Source organism: Pagrus major, chromosome 6, assembly GCF_040436345.1.
Source record: "Pagrus major chromosome 6, Pma_NU_1.0".
In the NCBI taxonomy this organism is placed as follows: Eukaryota; Metazoa; Chordata; class Actinopteri; order Spariformes; family Sparidae; genus Pagrus; species Pagrus major.
The window spans coordinates 18,357,847-18,374,095 of NC_133220.1; the positions used below are offsets into that span (position 1 = coordinate 18,357,847).

The window sequence follows — 16,249 nt, forward strand, 5'->3', positions numbered from 1 at the left end:
AGGTATGAAACTGTCAAAATCTAAAAGAAGTTAAATAAATAAATGGCTCAGTAAATCAGTAAATAAGCTATGAAATGCACCAGAAATAATACAAAAAAGAAAATATAGGCATTAATTATTTTTGTGACATTAATAGATATTTGTTTTAATTTGCTTCTGTATTTTAGGTGTAATTTTACCATTTTATTTATTCATTCATTCATTTTTAAATGTATATTTGCCTAAGCATTTATTTAGATTTTTGTTTTTGTGTTTTCTTGAAAACTAATTAATAAATGTAAATTAATAAATAAAATGGAAAATTAAATCGGAATTAATACAGAGACAAATTCATACAGAAGCAAATTTAAACAAGAAATATCAATTTATGTAGCATGTTACAAATTAATTAATGTCTACATTTAGTTTTAACATTTTTGGTGCATTTAATGGCATATAACTTATCTATTGAGCCATTTATTTATTTTGTTACTTTTTGATTTTGGTGTCAGTCCTCCATAACAGAGGGTCCCGTTAACTCTACACAAAATATCCCGATCCACTCATAATTTATGCTGTTGGTCTCATTGTAATCAGTAAGACTCAGTGCACTACAAATTGAGAATAAATACCACACATGTAAGAAAAACAACATCGAGATTGCAAACTTAAAAAGAAAGACTTCCATCAATCATCACTGGACTGTGGACTGGCTCTGCTTTAAACATTTCAACATTTTGGGAAATACACTTGAGAGAGTTATATGAGAAGATCAACACCACTCTTGTATCTAGTAAAAAATATATAGCTACAGCTTAGTTTAGCATAAAGACTGGAAACAAGGAGGAAACACAAGCCTGGCTGTATAACAAAATCAATCCAACAGCACCTTGAATGTTTACTTACCAACACGTTATATCTGGTTTCCTACAAAAATCAAAGTGGAAAAACAACATCTGCCAAAATACTCTGGCATTTTTTCCACCTCAGTTTTCATACAGATTACCAAAGATATAACATTTAACATGAGTGAACAACTTTATCATCTTTAAGGGGAATTCCAGTATTTTTAAACCTGGGCCCTATATTAACATGTTTGGCTATAAATGGTTCAGACGTACCAACCTATCTCTGTATAAATTGTTTATGCAAAGTTGTCAGACACTTGGAAAAATAACCTCAGCTTGTCAGCAGCTAAAACAAGCACTTGTAATGCATAACTCTGACAATCTCAGTTGTCCGAAAGGATTATGTTGTAACCATTGCAGCCATGTCTCTACTGATCTATTGGACTGATTCTAAAACTAAGTATGAAACTTTCACACACTAAAGCATGTAAATATAGGGCCGGGATTTAAAAATAGCAGAATTCCCCTTTATTGTCGAACTATACCTTAACAGATAGGGCCATATATTCATGAAACCCATCACTTAAAAGGGTGCAATATGTAAGAATTGGCTAACTCTTGAACTCATACAACCAACAAACAGGGGCCGCATATCACCAGAGTAACTGCTATCTGCTGCTAACTGTATTCTGTTCCATGACTGTAGTTGCTTCTAGCTAGTTAGGTCAGTTAGCAGTGCAGCTAGCCAGACTGCTGGCGTAGTGTTGGTGTTGTCACTGCTTGCACAGGAGCTTTGGACTGAGGTTTTCAGGCACGAGGCTAGTTGGTTAGCATGCTATGTCAGTAGATGATCTCTGCAACACAATACATAGACGTCCTTGAAGTGACATAAAAACTGTCCTAACATTCTGTTGATATTTTTTTTTTTAACTAAAATTCTTACATATAGCACCTTTAAGTTTAAGTCACCTGAACACAAACTGTCAAACAGCAGATAAAAACAGTGTTTAGACTTAAAAACAAAGGAGTGACCCTGAAGTGCTGCTTGAGGAAAACACAAACCACCATCACATAGAAATACTTAAACATTTTTTTACTGGGATATTTGAGTTACTGTGTAAAAAAACTAATTTAATATGAACAAGTCCCAGACTGTTTCAAGGTTAGATACTGGATACTGATTGTTTTCAATTGTACACTCTTCTTAAATGACAGAAAATGCAGCAGAAGCAGCTACAGGTACATTTGGCCACTTAAGTACGAGTCAACTGGTCTTTTTCTTCACATCGCTGAACCTTCACATGATGAGAAAATCTAACATTGCTCCTCTCCTACCTGCACCAGCCCTCCAATCCCTCCGCCTACACATTATAGTCTTGAGTGGTGGATGTGGTGGGTACGATGGCACTGTTCACTGTTGATGTTGCAGAGGGCCGCTCCCTTCTGACATATCTTGGCTTCCTCACTTCAAAGGAAACACACCACAAACGAAAACATTTAATCACCTGACAAACAAGAGGAGACACGCACTGAATTTGTTCAATGCATCATTAAACTTTTTGTACGGTTTGTGCTTTTGAGAACAACCCAGGATCACCTTTTGTGCCTGTCATTGCTACTCGTTGGTGCCAACATTGCAAATACCCCTGGGTAATGTCTTGACTGCTTTTGCATTCCTCTAAAGCTTTGCATAACACTACAACCTGTTCAGCAAGGTCAGCCACAGTTTCAAAACAGACTGTTGCTGTCTCACCTGACGAGGAGGGGATCATCACCGCCTGGAAGGGAAAAACAAAACAGAAGTCAATAATAATGTTTTTGTATGGCAAGACTACAATAAACACATTCACAGTCTCTACACAAGGCTCAAAATGTTCTGTGTTGTGTGATTAACTATGAACAAACGATAAAATCGACTTACTGTCTCACTTGGTTGGAATATGAAGGCTGTAAAAGTGCAGAAAATGTTGTTACATGTTGAGTTTGACTGACTAAAAATCAAATACATTATCTCAGATTTAATGGGTGTGGTGGGTCAACAGGAGTTCCTTCATTTAGGTTCGACAAAAACCTGCTTGTGTAATTACTGTGCTGTGCAGTGTTTACCCTTGTTGCGGCGGTAGAAGATGCCCGGGAGTCGGTTGGAGCGTTTGAGGTAGAAAAACGAGGCAACGGAGAGGATCAGGAACAGGCTGATCAACAGTGTTCCCAGAAGAAGAGAGGCCGCCACACCCGGCCCTCCTGCTCAGAGGCAGAGAGAAACAGGAAGCGGTTGATTAGAAACATGCCGAGGAGCTTACCTGCTGCTGCAGACACTTGAAAAACAAAAATTTGCATGACACTGAATTTACAGGGTTTGTTCCAATATTTTAAACTCACAGACACATTACAGTAAAGCCATGAAATAAATAATTATACATAAGGAAATAAGTAAATCCATCAATAATGAAGTGATATCTTACCAATTTTAGGAATGACAGTAGTTACAGTTGTGTGGTTTTTCTTCTCCACTGTGTAGTCTAGTGAACACACAGAAAGGTCAAATTAAAAAAACATGACAGATGACATTTGGCTTTTTATGTATTCAAAAACAGTCAGTAGACAGTTCCCAGTCCTTACTGTAGGTGCAGACTGTTATGTTCTCCAGATCCACAGCTGCTGAGTCACAGAATATGCAAACAGTGTTGCTGTTCTCAAGGACACGCAAGAAGCATCCTAAACAATTCATAAGAAGAATAGATTTAACTTTATATTTAACACTTCATGCCCTTTGCTATTCTAGTCCTGAAAAAAACATTCATTTCACCCTGCAGTGTAACTGTAACAAGATAGAAGTGAACATGACAAACTTATGTGATTTTAACTTCTGTTACATTAATTGCTTTATATATAATGACTGGTACTTACTGAAATAAAATAAAAAAATAGCCTCACTAATTAAGGTTTTTTTTTTTTTTAAGTTTAAAGCCCTGAAAGCTCTTTGCACTGCAACTTAGGAAAATACATAAAAATTGATGAAGCACGAGCAAATCTGTGATTGTCTTTTCTCTATTTGCAGCGTTTTTTCTAAATGCTGCATGTTTTGTCTATTTCCATGTGTTTTCCGTGAGTTGAGCTGTCAGGGCCACCATGTGTTTTATTGAAACTGTTTATTTGACCTTTTCAATCCTTTGACTGTCCTTGAAGCCTGCTGGAGCAAACTGTCTCCAACAACAACACAGTCATACTTTCTCTTTTTCTTTTAAGCAGAGAAATGAAACTGAAACATAAAAAAATTGTTTATGTAATGTTTGTACAGCGTGCGACACTCATTGTCTGTTCTTGGTACATCCTCTTTAAATTCTTTTAAGACATCTCTTCAGTGCCATTATGTCTTGAAGTGAAATATTAATACATATTCATTGTGAATATTTGAAATGGTTTCAGCACTTTTTTTCTCAGCTGTATCAATGCACCAGTACAAGCTGCGTTTTCTCACTCTCCCTTCTTTCCGACAGTGAGTTGATACACACACATTATTTGTAAAGGTTTCATCTAAAGATTAAAAAACAAATGATTACGAAATAAAGTGTGATATTTAATGTTTACTATAGCTGTTCTCTGCTACTAGCCAAGAAAAAGAAAGAAAAGTTGTATACCGTTGTCATGTCATACGCTTGGTATATCTATCTTTAATAACAATTAAAGATTTTATGCCCTCAATGTCAGTTTTCCCTGTGGTACTGAATATCAATATTTCTCAAGGTACTGTATTGAAGTTAGAAATGTCATTATCAAGACAACACTAATATCTTTAATGAATTTTTAATGCAATCAATCTGTATTAGCACTCATATGCATGAGAAGCATAGCATACTTTTTTAATACATAAATATTTTACATGAAATAACAAATCTAGTAAATTCAGTTGAAACTTAAATGACTCTGTTTTTTACTGAACCTTAGCTATTGAATAGTCAGAGGCTTTGTAGAGGTCCAAAAGTGCCTACGATGTTATTTTATCTTTAAAATATGATGCATTTTGCACAAGACATTATCTTGTTAAAAGCAGAGCAAGCATAAGACTGAAAAGAATAACAGTAGAAGTCTGACTTTGGAGGCTTTATGTATTTCCATTCATCAAAGTAATCATTTCACTCAGACTAATTTATAGCTGACAATAAAATAATAGTGATGTTTTCAGGTCATAACTCTTAGTGATATATGTGTCTGTATATCCACAGTACCTGGTTCACAGTGTGTGTCATTTGAACATGAGTTGTTCGCTCTCTGTTTCTCGCCACAGCACTCAAGCGAGTTCTGATGTAGGGCCTGCAGACGGAACAGCATTTACAGATTCAGTCACAATTCAGTGCAACCTCAACAAAGCACACAACGGCCCATTGGCTGGGGTAACTTTCATTTTCTACCTTAGTTACGGGTGTCTCGGGTCTGATAAGAATCACAGTTGCAGCCAAGACCAAAAGGAATGACAGAGCCATATTCGAACCCTAAAAGATCAAACAGAGTTGAATTAGACAAACATCGCTTACTTTGGCATACCTTTAGCCATAAAGTCCTACAGGAAAGAAGAATGATTAAATAAAATACTGTTTGACTGGTTGGATATTTATCTAATTAAAGTGTCATATATATTTAATAATTAAGATAACCAGAGTAATTCAAATAAGTTTCAGTTAAGTTTCTGTCTTGAGTAATCTGCGATTTGTTAACCAAACAAAATATTATTACAAGGAACGGTAAAACTTGTAAGAATGTTATTGAGGATATATAAATCACTGTTCTGATTAGTGAGAATACAATTATGACTAGGGGAAATGCTGTTATGTATATCTAAAATGTATATACAAACAGGATAGTAGTTTGATAACGTGTTCAAACAGCTGAACATAGTCACTCGTGAATCTTTTTTGTAGGGATGCACAATATGGATTTTTTTTCAGCCAATACTGATAACCTATAACTACCTGCTTGATAACCAATAATTTAATAACCAAAAAAAGTTCCTAACCTGTGATTTATGCAGACCTTAGGTGATATTATTGACTCCATTTATCGGAGAGATATATATAGTACACTACTCAAAATTAGTTAGGGATATTTTATTGTTTCACTTGATTGTTTATTCTGTTACATATCTGAATTTATATTTTGTGTTTTGTGAATATTTTAGGTCCCCAAAAACCCTGTGACTCATTTCAATTGACTTTTATTGCATATACATGCACACGCATATATGCACCCATATTGCAATATCCTTAACTAATTTTGAGTCGGGTAATTTCACAGATGCTGATATACAGCCAATAATATAGATTTTCCAATATCAGGCTGCTTTTGCCCCAATTTAGAGTAAATTTACATGTTCTGCACCCCTCCATATGTCACTAACAGTGAGCAACATCAGGATTTCTATCCGTCTCTTATAAAAATTATTACTTCCTTAACTTGGCTGATAATCAATCAATACATTTGACAAGTTAACAATCACCTTGAAGATAATGGTCAGTGCTGCATTACAAACTACACAAATGAGTCACCCACATCCAGTTTAAATATCATTTAAATATTTACTCACTTATAATGTAAGGGGGCAGTCTTCAACAAATGTCAAATAATACACTTTTCTGCTTGACTTTACGTTAAAACTCTCAACTTTTACACCTACATTTCTTACTGCAAATCTCATTACTTAAAGAGTTAAACAACACAGCTAGTGTCTCTGAAAATGACACTGATGTGCTAACGTCAGTGGAGTTACAACATACAGGAAACAACCAAGGTGTTTAGCTAGCTAGCACCTGTCACTGGGATGAAGTTGTGTCGTGGTTGAGCTAGCAGTCAGGGCTAAAACAACGATGTCAGCGACACACAGGCTGATTTTACTAATCCATTTAAATCTGTTTTACGTTATCGAGTATGTTTACAGTCTCAGACTGGGCAGCTGCACATTGCTGAATTTGGGAATACAAAAAGTTAACTCACCAGCCAAACACTAGGCTTTGGCCTGACCAAACTCCTAGGTGCGGTTAGACCCACGTCAGATCTGGTCCGCCGCAGAGGTATTAACAGACAGTCACTTATATTTCTGACAGCTTTGTCATCAACACACTCTGCAGTTCAAGCACAGATTATCCTACAGTGCGTAGCTCTCATAGCTACCTGCTTTCATTTAGCATCGACACTTCCGGGTACGCTTTTCAAAATAAAACCCTGTGCGTTTTTGTGCTGGAAAGCCTGCACGGAAAACATGCAAATAAAAAAAATAGATGGAAATCAAGATTAGAATGATGAAAACATTAAAGATAGAAATAGAAATGCTGCGAAATTGGAGCCCTTTTAAAAAAGGACAACATATTTTCTGAAATTTAATCTGAAATTAAATTAAACATTGAATATCATTTTTTTCCCCTGAAATGAATACCACTGCAATGTGAATTTGATCATATTTAATTAAATTAAACCTTGAAATGAAAGCTTAATTGTGTCGCACCTGAAATCTTCTCATTGGCAGAGCTCAACGTGTTGAAGAACTGCTGGCTGCTACTTCTATTCAGATTCTTGATTGTTTTCCTTTCATGTTAATAATACAATATAGCCTATATTGTATAGGTAGCTACTCTTACAGGAGACATTTGAACTAGTCACAGCAGGAAAAGCACAGGTGTAGGCCTAATTGATGCCTCCATCACATTTACCAGTTAGCCAGTATGCGCAATACCATGGTAGTGTCATTGCACCTGAATGGAGTACTGTGCATTTTCCCCACACATTGAAGCTAAACTTGCGTATGTTTTTTTAAATGAATAAATATATATTATCATTATATTGCGGGCCCATTGCATGTGGGATTTTTCCGACGGCACCTGAACGCGGCCTAGCGTCTCCCTGGAGGATCGGCGGGAGATAAACACTCGCGAGCTCACCCGTGTCCACAGAGTATGCTAACCTGCTAACTGTGAGTCCATTTTAAAATGTATTTTAGCATTAACTTTACATTTACGTGTATTTACATGACTTCCCGAAGGAAAAGGTATAATCTGATTTTTTTTTTAGCTCAAAAAGTTAATGGTCATTTAGGTTTAAATTGACTTCATGTTAGCTTATTAATAGCTAGCTAGCTACTGAAGCACTTTCTAAATTAGCTTTAAAGTTAGCCAACTAAAGCTAATTGCCATGACCTCAACACATCTGTCTGGAGTTAAATTGATCCTCATGATAAGAAATAGTTGCTAAAATTGCTCATAACTTGTTATCTTACGTTTATACAAACAGGTAACTAAACACAATGAATCACATGAGGAACATTAAAGAAATGCTGAGCATCCCAACTGGAAGCAGGTGACTAGCTCAAGTGTGCTCTCACACCATTACTTCTCTCCAACTAAATAATATTACATGAAGCCGTTGTCAATGGTTTTTAATCTGGAAAACAGTGTCATATCACTTATTACACCAATTGTATGTGTGTTTTTGTGCATTGACGTGATTTCTTCAAATATTGCCTCTGTTTTGTGGATCAAACAAATTGTGTGTTTGTGTTTTCTTCACTCATCAAACTTGTGGGGGCAAAACAATTGACAGGAATGTGGCTACCAGCGGTTACCCCAGTTTTACAGACTCTCAGATTTTCTTTGGGTCTCAGTTTTGGCCTGATAATTCTCAAGGCTTGTCACAAGATATGAGTGTGTCATCCAGGACCTCCCAACAAAGTTCACAAGAGGTGAGAGGCAGTAATATATTCTAGCACCCAGGGGCACGGACAAACCCCATTAGTTTAATGGGTATTATTACTTACATTTAGTTTAAACTAAGTATAGTATTTATAAGTAATAATGGGACAGCTGACATGGGTATAGCAGGTTTGTTGCACTGTTAGAAAAGTCTGAAATAACAAGTGATGCTATATGTGGGGCTGCCATCTTTCTGCTTTTGTTCCTTCAGTAACTTTATACGTACATTTATTTCTTAAAATGATATATCCAAAACGGAGTCTCCCCTTGTCTCTATATACTAAATGCATATACATTATTGTAAGACTTATTAGTCCACTTAAAGGGCCATGATGATAAAGTGCAGTAATGCAGGAGGCCACTTGTTTCTATGCATGAATAGGACCACGAGTGCTTACAGTTTAATTGATCATCACTTAGATTATGTGAAAAATAACTATGTCTTGTGTGTATATCCCTTAACATCAATCTTCTTGGATTATTTAGGGGAGTGACCCAAAGGTTTTAAGCAGTTATCACACTAAACCTCTCCTGTTTGGAGACTTAAAGGACAAAAGCAAAGGTTTTGGATTACTGGACAAATTTGAGGAGCACAAGAAAAGGGCAAAAGAAAAAGCTGACAGGTATGTCTCTATTTCTCTTTATCACTCGTAACATGAACTTGAATTTATACTTTTTGTGGGATTATAGATGAAGTAGCCTAATCACTCACTGAAATTTTTAAATATGCTGTATCTGTCCTTTTGCTTTCACAGTGATATTTTAGCCAAAGAATGTCAGCATTTTCGAGAAACTCTCAACAGTGTAAGTGATAATAGGCATCCATTCTGTTACCTTTTCATTATACAGCTCCTCTTTTCTTGATGTAAAATGTAAAGTAAAAAAATTGTGCATTGTTTGTCAGATCCAACAACTGGTCGCTGGCACAGAGAGAAATACTGCTGTTTGCCAAATAGTCCTTGAAAAATTTGACAATTTTGCATCAACATGTGAGTTTCCTAATTTATTCATTTGTATTTTTTGTTTACATTATCGAACTTAGATTTGCTCTCTGCATATTGTGGAGCTAGTTTATTTAGTAAAATAAAAATAAAGAAGTGAGCAAACAATTCATATTACCAGTAGATGGTGCTCTTTCCCAATGATGGTTACACATTTTTTAAGTTGTGTTGACTTCACTGCAATTAGATGAAAGATTTTTTTTCACTATGCTCATTTCTATCTTTTATATTCCTCCATCCCAGTGCAAAATAATCTCAACAGTCTACAGAAGGACGTTTCCCAGCAGTTCGATACTTTGCTGAGTAAAGTGAATTCCCAGAAAGAGAAGATGACTGAATTGGAGGAGATGGTTCAAAAGGTGAATAGTCTGTATGTAGCTTATGCTCAGAAGATTTTTGTGGCCAATAAATGTTTCTGATCAGTAATGACTATAATTTTTATCTTTTAGAGTGGAGATGTCTCATCAACATTTGATTCAAACCTGCAAAGCTTAAAGAGTAGTCTGGAGTCTCTGGGAGAGGAGCAGGAGAGAGAAAAACAAATGCTTGAAGATGCTCTTAAGCTGCTCTGCACTCTAGTTTCAGAGCACTCTGTCAAACCCTGCCCCGAGAGAGTGATGGACAGTGCCATTCAGACATCACCAGGGCTGGAACAGTCATTTTCCAACATCCTACAGGACAACAAGCTTGAGGGGACACAGCCTACAAGTATGACACAAAATCTTGAACACAATCAGGTTAAAGTCCCCCCTCAAGGTACCCGCTGCCTCATAGGAAAGGGGAAGCTCACTCTGAGAGGCCATAGGAAGCGCAAAAAGAGGCCGCTGGTGCTCTCACAGAGGAGTAAGCATAGAGTCACGGATGAAAACAGTCAGCCTCTCCTGAACTGTGACAAACAACAGAATGTGTCAGCGCCTCTCTGTGAGCGTCGTGATCTGAACACAGTAACCAGCCAGGACAGTGCAGTCAACCCAGACCGCGTACCACCGGTGAACAGGGAGAGGAAATCCGTAGCTGCTGGTTGTTTCATCACCCCTCTTAGCTGCTGGTCTCAGGACAGCAACAGCTCTGTGTGCCACCCAGGAATCGAACCCATCTTAGAAAAGCTCTCAGCGGAGTCCCGGACAGGGACCCCAGTGAAACCTGAAGGCCTCTGGCAGTTGTTTGACATGGATGGCGACTCTTTTTTAGGCTTTTAGAGGAAAGGGCTCAGAACAACGAAGCATTTATTTTGTTACTTTTGAAATAAGTCAAAAGTATTTGTTATAGTTATTATAAGATGTGACCTATGTTCTATTAGCTGTCGAGTAATTCAGTTTTCTGAAGAATGAACACATTGATAAATGTTTCTGTCTTATATTTATGGTGGAACAGCTGTGTAGGTTGTAAAAAGGCACTTATGACAAGTAAGGAAATGACGGAGTGACCCGCAAAGCTTTACACATATTTAAAGTTCTTTTTCTACTTACAAAAATACTGTTACAGTTACGTGTCTCTGCTGTCTTTAACTTTAAACTTGTTCAGTATATTTTCTGCTGACTTGACATTGAAAATAAACTACAAGTGTTTGCAAACAAACCACAATTCTCTCGACTAATAATTCAGAAATAAATTTATCTAGCATATAATTTATGTCACCCATGTTTGAAATCTGATCTTGTGAAAGTACATCAAATGTTGTAATAGTAGGTGTAAGTAATAGTAACTTGCATCATCCTCTTCATGTCACCATGTTCTTCGTTCCACTGTTATACTGACAGATGATTTTTTTATACTTTGTACACCCAATTTCTATCACTGAGGGTAGACTAAATGTTAAAACAGTTTCAACAAAAAACTGAACATTATAATCTTCATGAGGGTAGGATTTCCCACAGGGCTGTGTGCTAGACAATGTTTCTTTTAACCAGCTGTACCTAATAAACTTAAGTCTACGCTTAAAGTATACTTTAAACAGAATTAAGTGTCTGTTTTCGAACCACAATAAACATGCTTAATGATACGTTAAGGTGCATATTTATTAGCAAAAAAACAGTTTTATTCTGCTTTAGCAAGCATAACACACATATGATCAATACAATATAAAATATTCACTTTTTATACTGTACCTAGTCTGCCAATGTCAAATTAGTCATTAGAAAGCTTTAGTATTTATTCTGTAATGACGGATCAAATACTTAACCAGCATTTTTGTATAAGTTTCAGCAAAGCCAGACGTCTATAATTAAAACTAGAGCTGCAATGCTTAGTTGATTGGCAGAAAACTAATCAGCAACTAATTTGATGATCAGTTAATTGCTTGAATCCTTTTTAAAGCATAAAATGCTAAACATCTCCTGGTTGCTACTTCTTCAATGTAAACACATTCCTATATGACAGTAAATTGAATATGTTAAGGCTTTGGACTGTTGACGAACAAACAAACTCAAGACATCACTGTGGCCTCTGAGAAATTGTGAATGTGATATTCTTACTATTGAACGGTTCATACACTAAACAAGGGCTGCTCAAAGTGTGGCCTGAGGGTTCAGTTTGGCCGGACAGATGATTTATAACAAAAAAAAAGAAAGAAAATAATTAATTCTGGAACTATATAATATAAATCTCTGTTTATGCTGTTTAATTTTCATGAGGTTGAAATGATTCAAATAAGTAGGATTCAAAATATTGATTACATGATTGGGCACAGCGGGCAAGTGACATGTGGGCTTTAGGCTCACTGTTAAGTTTCAGTTGCGGCCCTCCAAGGAAAAAAAGTTTGGGCACCCCTGCACTAAACAATTAACTGATAAGTGAGAAAATAACCACCAGAAAATAAAACCAATCGTAAATAACAGCCCTTCTTATAACCATAAATCATTTCCCGGTGCTGATAATGCAATGCACCACAGAGCTGCAGGTTTCAGTTGATCAATCTCTGCAGATATTAACTTAACAACCAACAACAACACTTTATTTACAAATTATCTGTCTATGTCTAATGTGCAAATCATTATCCGCAGATCCTCTTCCATGCAGCAGGGCACTAAGACCTTTTCTGCTTGTAATATGAATGCATTTGGCCCAGCAATAAGTGCATTAATAATTAATAATTGATTTCCTTCACTAATTCTCGCAGACAGACTTTGATCTGATCTGACAATAGTGTCACTGGTTAACTAAGTCTGCAGGTGGGGACATGAGTCCCCGTGGGTTGAGATTTGCCACAAGGCAGACATCATAGTTGTCATGCATCAGAGCGCGCCGAGCCACCACTGTCCACCGGTTCTCCCAGGGGTCGAACTCCAGGATGTCCTTTGTTATGTCATCATGACGATCTAAGGGTAGAGATAAAACAGAAAGCGTTACAAAGTCATCGGAAACATCTCTCAAACACGTTTCATTCATTGGATGTTATTTTCTTTATTTACCTGCTCCTTTGTAGTATCCACACACATAAATCTTGCCTCCCACCACTCCTGCGTTAGGAGAATTGGTGCGCAGTGAGAGTTGTGCACATGGAAGACGAGGTCCGTCCCTCCAGTAATCTCCATCTGGGTTGTAGATCTCCACCGCATCAAGGCAGTGGCGTGATTGCCCACGATCCATACCCTCACATCCAATACCTCCTGCGAAAAAAGTCATGAGCATATTGCATAGTGGATTAATATGTATTGAAACTTGCCACTTTATTAACATTTATTAAGTTAACTGAACAAATTATCTTACCCATCACAAAAATTTCACCATTGAGTACAACAGCACTGCAGCGGTACTTGGAGTACTTCATGGGACATAACTCTGTCCACTTATTTGTGTTTGGATCGTACTCCAGGAGTCGGTTGCTAAGACGGTCAGGCTCATCATCCATCCGGTATGACTGGATGGTAGATGGGGAGGGAAGTAATGACAAAGCAGAGCAGGTGCTGTCAGAGTCACATACGGATACAGCTCATATTAAATGTGTTCATAAAGTCTTATTCTCTCGATTTCACAAAATCCAAATGAAACACTGGTTGATAAAAAAATAAAGATCACCTGTGGTGTTCGACCGCCCATCACATAAAGGCGATCTTTCATTTTGACCACGCTGTGATAGGCCAAAGGCAGAGGCAGGGGTGCTGCACTGCGCCAGGGTCCACCTTGCAGAGCCCATCGCTCCACACAGTTAGTGATGAGGAACTGGTTCTTCAGCTTCATCTGCCCACCCAGCAGGTACAGAGTGTCACCCAGTGATCCTAGAGCATAGGAATCACGGTACTCTGCTGACGTCAGGTGCTCCCAGGTTCCTTGAGCCTCTACTTTGTACCTGGCAACCCAAGATAGTTATCAGTACCATCTGTTTTGGGCAAGCATATTAATTATCAGTTGTGTCACCTGATGTCTTTCTTACCTGTAAATCTCTACAGTCATGTCCTTCTGTCGGGCCATTCTGCGTGCACTTGACTCTCCTGCCACTATGATGTCATTTTTTTCAGTTACAGCCCCAGCGCAAACGTACCCGAGAGCCTCTCCATAGCGAGGTGAAGTGATGTAGTAGGTCCGGCTTGTGGATGGAGCATAGCAAAAGCTGCGCTCAGTATAGCTGCCGTATCTTGACCTAATCCCACCAGCGTCGTTGCCGACACAGAGCAGCAGATCTGTGGTCTCCATGCCGTACCGCAGCTTTAGTTTGCGTGGTGCTGCTAAGGGATGCATGGCTGTGGCGTCCAAGGCTTCATTGATCATCTCCAGACATTCAGCATCAGCCAGCAGGGCTGTGTTCCTCTTCATCGCCTCTTTTAGATAGTCGTGGTTTATCAGTGGCAGACGGACCTTCCTCAGGAGCTCTGGAAGGTGCAGAATTCTGACCTCTCCTTCTGTCAGAGTGCAGTGTTTCACCCAGCGGAGGACCACATCTAGGATGGTCTCTTCTCGAGAAATGTTAAGATCATCAGAAGTCAGGAGCTTTCCCAGCTGATGGGCCTCCAGCTCCAGCACCTCCTCATTTTGGCAGACTTGGACAAAGTTCTGCCTCAAGAAGCGCTGAGCATGGTCAGCCAGGTCTTCTGCACCGAGGTCACGGGCAAAGTAATACACACCAAGACAGTTGGACGCATCCATGTTCTCTGTCATGTGCAGCTGACAGCGATTGAAGACATCATCCATCTGCAGGAGAAAGGCTGCAATAGAAATGCCTTGTACATTGGCGTTAGTGAGTGGAAGATCTGAGCAGTACATGTAGTTCAAGAGGAGGGCCAGGCTGTCTGCAGGGGTGTCACGCAGAATTATTTCTCTGTTGTTGCACTCACGCAGGCCGCATGTGAACATAACACGGAAGTACGGGCTGAAGGCGGATAAAACGACCCGGTGACAAGGAAAGCTGATGCCCTCAGCAACCAGCACCACATCTGTTAGATGCTCCGACTCCCTCATCTTCCTCAGCTGGTCAAGCAGCACCAGCCCATGCTTGGTTGTAAGATCCATTTTGCTTTTGACTTTTAAGCACCAATAACTTTTACAAAGTTACACAGAAAGTTTTATGCACTCTGAACAACTAGTCAGGAGGTTATCTCTGAAAAACAAAGAAAAAAAGAGACGTTTAATCAGCGAGCAATATCATAACAGCATCTAATAATAATAATAATAAGCACACGCTTGTGTCAGATTTAGTTAATAGTAAATCTGCTTAATCAAATCCACTCCTGATTATGTAAAAGGTGCAATAGACAAGAATTGGCCACCTGTCAAATTCCTACTCAAAACCAATAGGGGCAGCATATCACCAAAGTAATGGCTACTTGCTGCTAGTTGTAGCTACTCTTAGCTACAGTTAGCTGGGTAGCATGCGAACTTCCGTAAATATCTCTTCAACAACAAAACTTTAATTTTAGTTATTTTTTTAATATTTTCAACAAAAACTCTCAAATATTGCTATTTTAATCTTAGATGTCCTGACAAAGAAAACGTAGATTAACGATCAGTAAGTGTTGCATTACTTGATTAACGCTGAAAATCATAACACTTCAAAGATTTTAACCATTAAAGTTGACAGTATTTAAGTAATGCAAAACCACATCCTTTTAATAATAATAATAATAATAATAATGATAATAATAATATTCAGATGTTACAGCCACACAAGGAAAGAATAAGTACAGATAAATAGAGAATCTTAAAAAAAGGAATAATTAAATGAGTATGAAATAAGAGTAAAATAGAAACTATACAAGAGCCAGTAGACTCAAAATGCTAAGTTACAGGCAAAAGCAGTGCATAGACATTACCCACAACTTGTGCTGAACTTCAACTAGCAAAGTAACATTTGACAACATGATTTCCTAACACTCCTTAGATGTAATAAGACACCTTAGATTTAACAAATATTAGCAAAATGCTGCTATCGGCTATAAAACATGTGCACTACAGCTGCTCATATTATACAGCAATTTAATTACCTTGTAAAAGATTTTACGAAACTCATCCGCTCCTCTTGTCTGCAGTTGTCTTTGATCTAAAAAGTCCAGTCAGTACTCATGTTTTTCATCAGGCGACATGTGTTGTTTTTGTTTCAGAACTTGTCCGTCAGGGGGGTTAGAGAGCGTCTGAGCGATTGCAAGAAACAAAGATATGTGCCCCCTTCACTGCTGCGGCCCTCTGAGCTACTAACCCAAAAATAGACAGTGTTTTGGCACACAGCTAGTGGGTCAGAGAGGTTTGAGTGATCAGG

At 38.0% G+C, this 16,249-nt stretch overlaps 3 protein-coding genes across 3 annotated transcripts; 1 reads left to right on the plus strand and 2 right to left on the minus strand.

The window, feature by feature from the left end:
• Positions 1-257: 257 nt before the first annotated feature.
• c6h1orf159 (chromosome 6 C1orf159 homolog) lies at positions 258-6,951 on the minus strand. The gene is made up of 9 exons (XM_073467414.1): positions 6,813-6,951; positions 5,237-5,317; positions 5,054-5,138; positions 3,447-3,542; positions 3,290-3,346; positions 2,934-3,068; positions 2,749-2,774; positions 2,581-2,605; positions 258-2,292 (listed from the first exon to the last, which is right to left on the minus strand). The coding sequence occupies exons 2-9, from the start codon at positions 5,306-5,308 to the stop codon at positions 2,189-2,191; spliced, it is 600 nt and encodes a 199-aa protein (XP_073323515.1). The 5' UTR covers positions 5,309-5,317; positions 6,813-6,951; the 3' UTR covers positions 258-2,188.
• A 1,520-nt stretch (positions 6,952-8,471) lies between these two features.
• On the plus strand, positions 8,472-10,760 carry ccdc36 (coiled-coil domain containing 36). Its single transcript, XM_073467677.1, has 6 exons — positions 8,472-8,550; positions 9,047-9,183; positions 9,316-9,364; positions 9,465-9,549; positions 9,805-9,920; positions 10,011-10,760. The coding sequence occupies exons 1-6, from the start codon at positions 8,509-8,511 to the stop codon at positions 10,758-10,760; spliced, it is 1,179 nt and encodes a 392-aa protein (XP_073323778.1). The 5' UTR covers positions 8,472-8,508.
• An 823-nt stretch (positions 10,761-11,583) lies between these two features.
• Positions 11,584-16,126, minus strand: kbtbd12 (kelch repeat and BTB (POZ) domain containing 12). Its single transcript, XM_073469013.1, has 6 exons — positions 15,978-16,126; positions 13,934-15,094; positions 13,579-13,849; positions 13,270-13,420; positions 12,972-13,169; positions 11,584-12,878 (listed from the first exon to the last, which is right to left on the minus strand). Exons 2-6 carry the CDS (start codon positions 15,004-15,006, stop codon positions 12,709-12,711), a joined length of 1,863 nt encoding a protein of 620 aa, XP_073325114.1. The 5' UTR covers positions 15,007-15,094; positions 15,978-16,126; the 3' UTR covers positions 11,584-12,708.
• Positions 16,127-16,249: the final 123 nt, after the last annotated feature.

Excerpts from the sequence above, each read along its gene's own strand:
- kbtbd12 (XM_073469013.1), bottom strand. The coding sequence starts at position 15,006 with ATGGATCTTACAACCAAGCATGGGCTGGTGCTGCTTGACCAGCTGAGG. Across the intron at positions 13,170-13,269 it reads TGGTGAAATTTTTGTGATGG|GAGGTATTGGATGTGAGGGT; the intron begins GTAAGATAATTT and ends CTTTTTTCGCAG. Across the intron at positions 12,879-12,971 it reads TGGATACTACAAAGGAGCAG|ATCGTCATGATGACATAACA; the intron begins GTAAATAAAGAA and ends CTCTACCCTTAG.
- ccdc36 (XM_073467677.1), top strand. The coding sequence starts at position 8,509 with ATGAGTGTGTCATCCAGGACCTCCCAACAAAGTTCACAAGAG. Across the intron at positions 9,184-9,315 it reads GCAAAAGAAAAAGCTGACAG|TGATATTTTAGCCAAAGAAT; the intron begins GTATGTCTCTAT and ends TTGCTTTCACAG. Across the intron at positions 9,921-10,010 it reads TGGAGGAGATGGTTCAAAAG|AGTGGAGATGTCTCATCAAC; the intron begins GTGAATAGTCTG and ends TTTATCTTTTAG.
- c6h1orf159 (XM_073467414.1), bottom strand. The coding sequence starts at position 5,308 with ATGGCTCTGTCATTCCTTTTGGTCTTGGCTGCAACTGTGATTCTTATC. Across the intron at positions 2,606-2,748 it reads TATTCCAACCAAGTGAGACA|GCGGTGATGATCCCCTCCTC; the intron begins GTAAGTCGATTT and ends TTTCCCTTCCAG. Across the intron at positions 2,293-2,580 it reads GATGATCCCCTCCTCGTCAG|TGAGGAAGCCAAGATATGTC; the intron begins GTGAGACAGCAA and ends TTTCCTTTGAAG.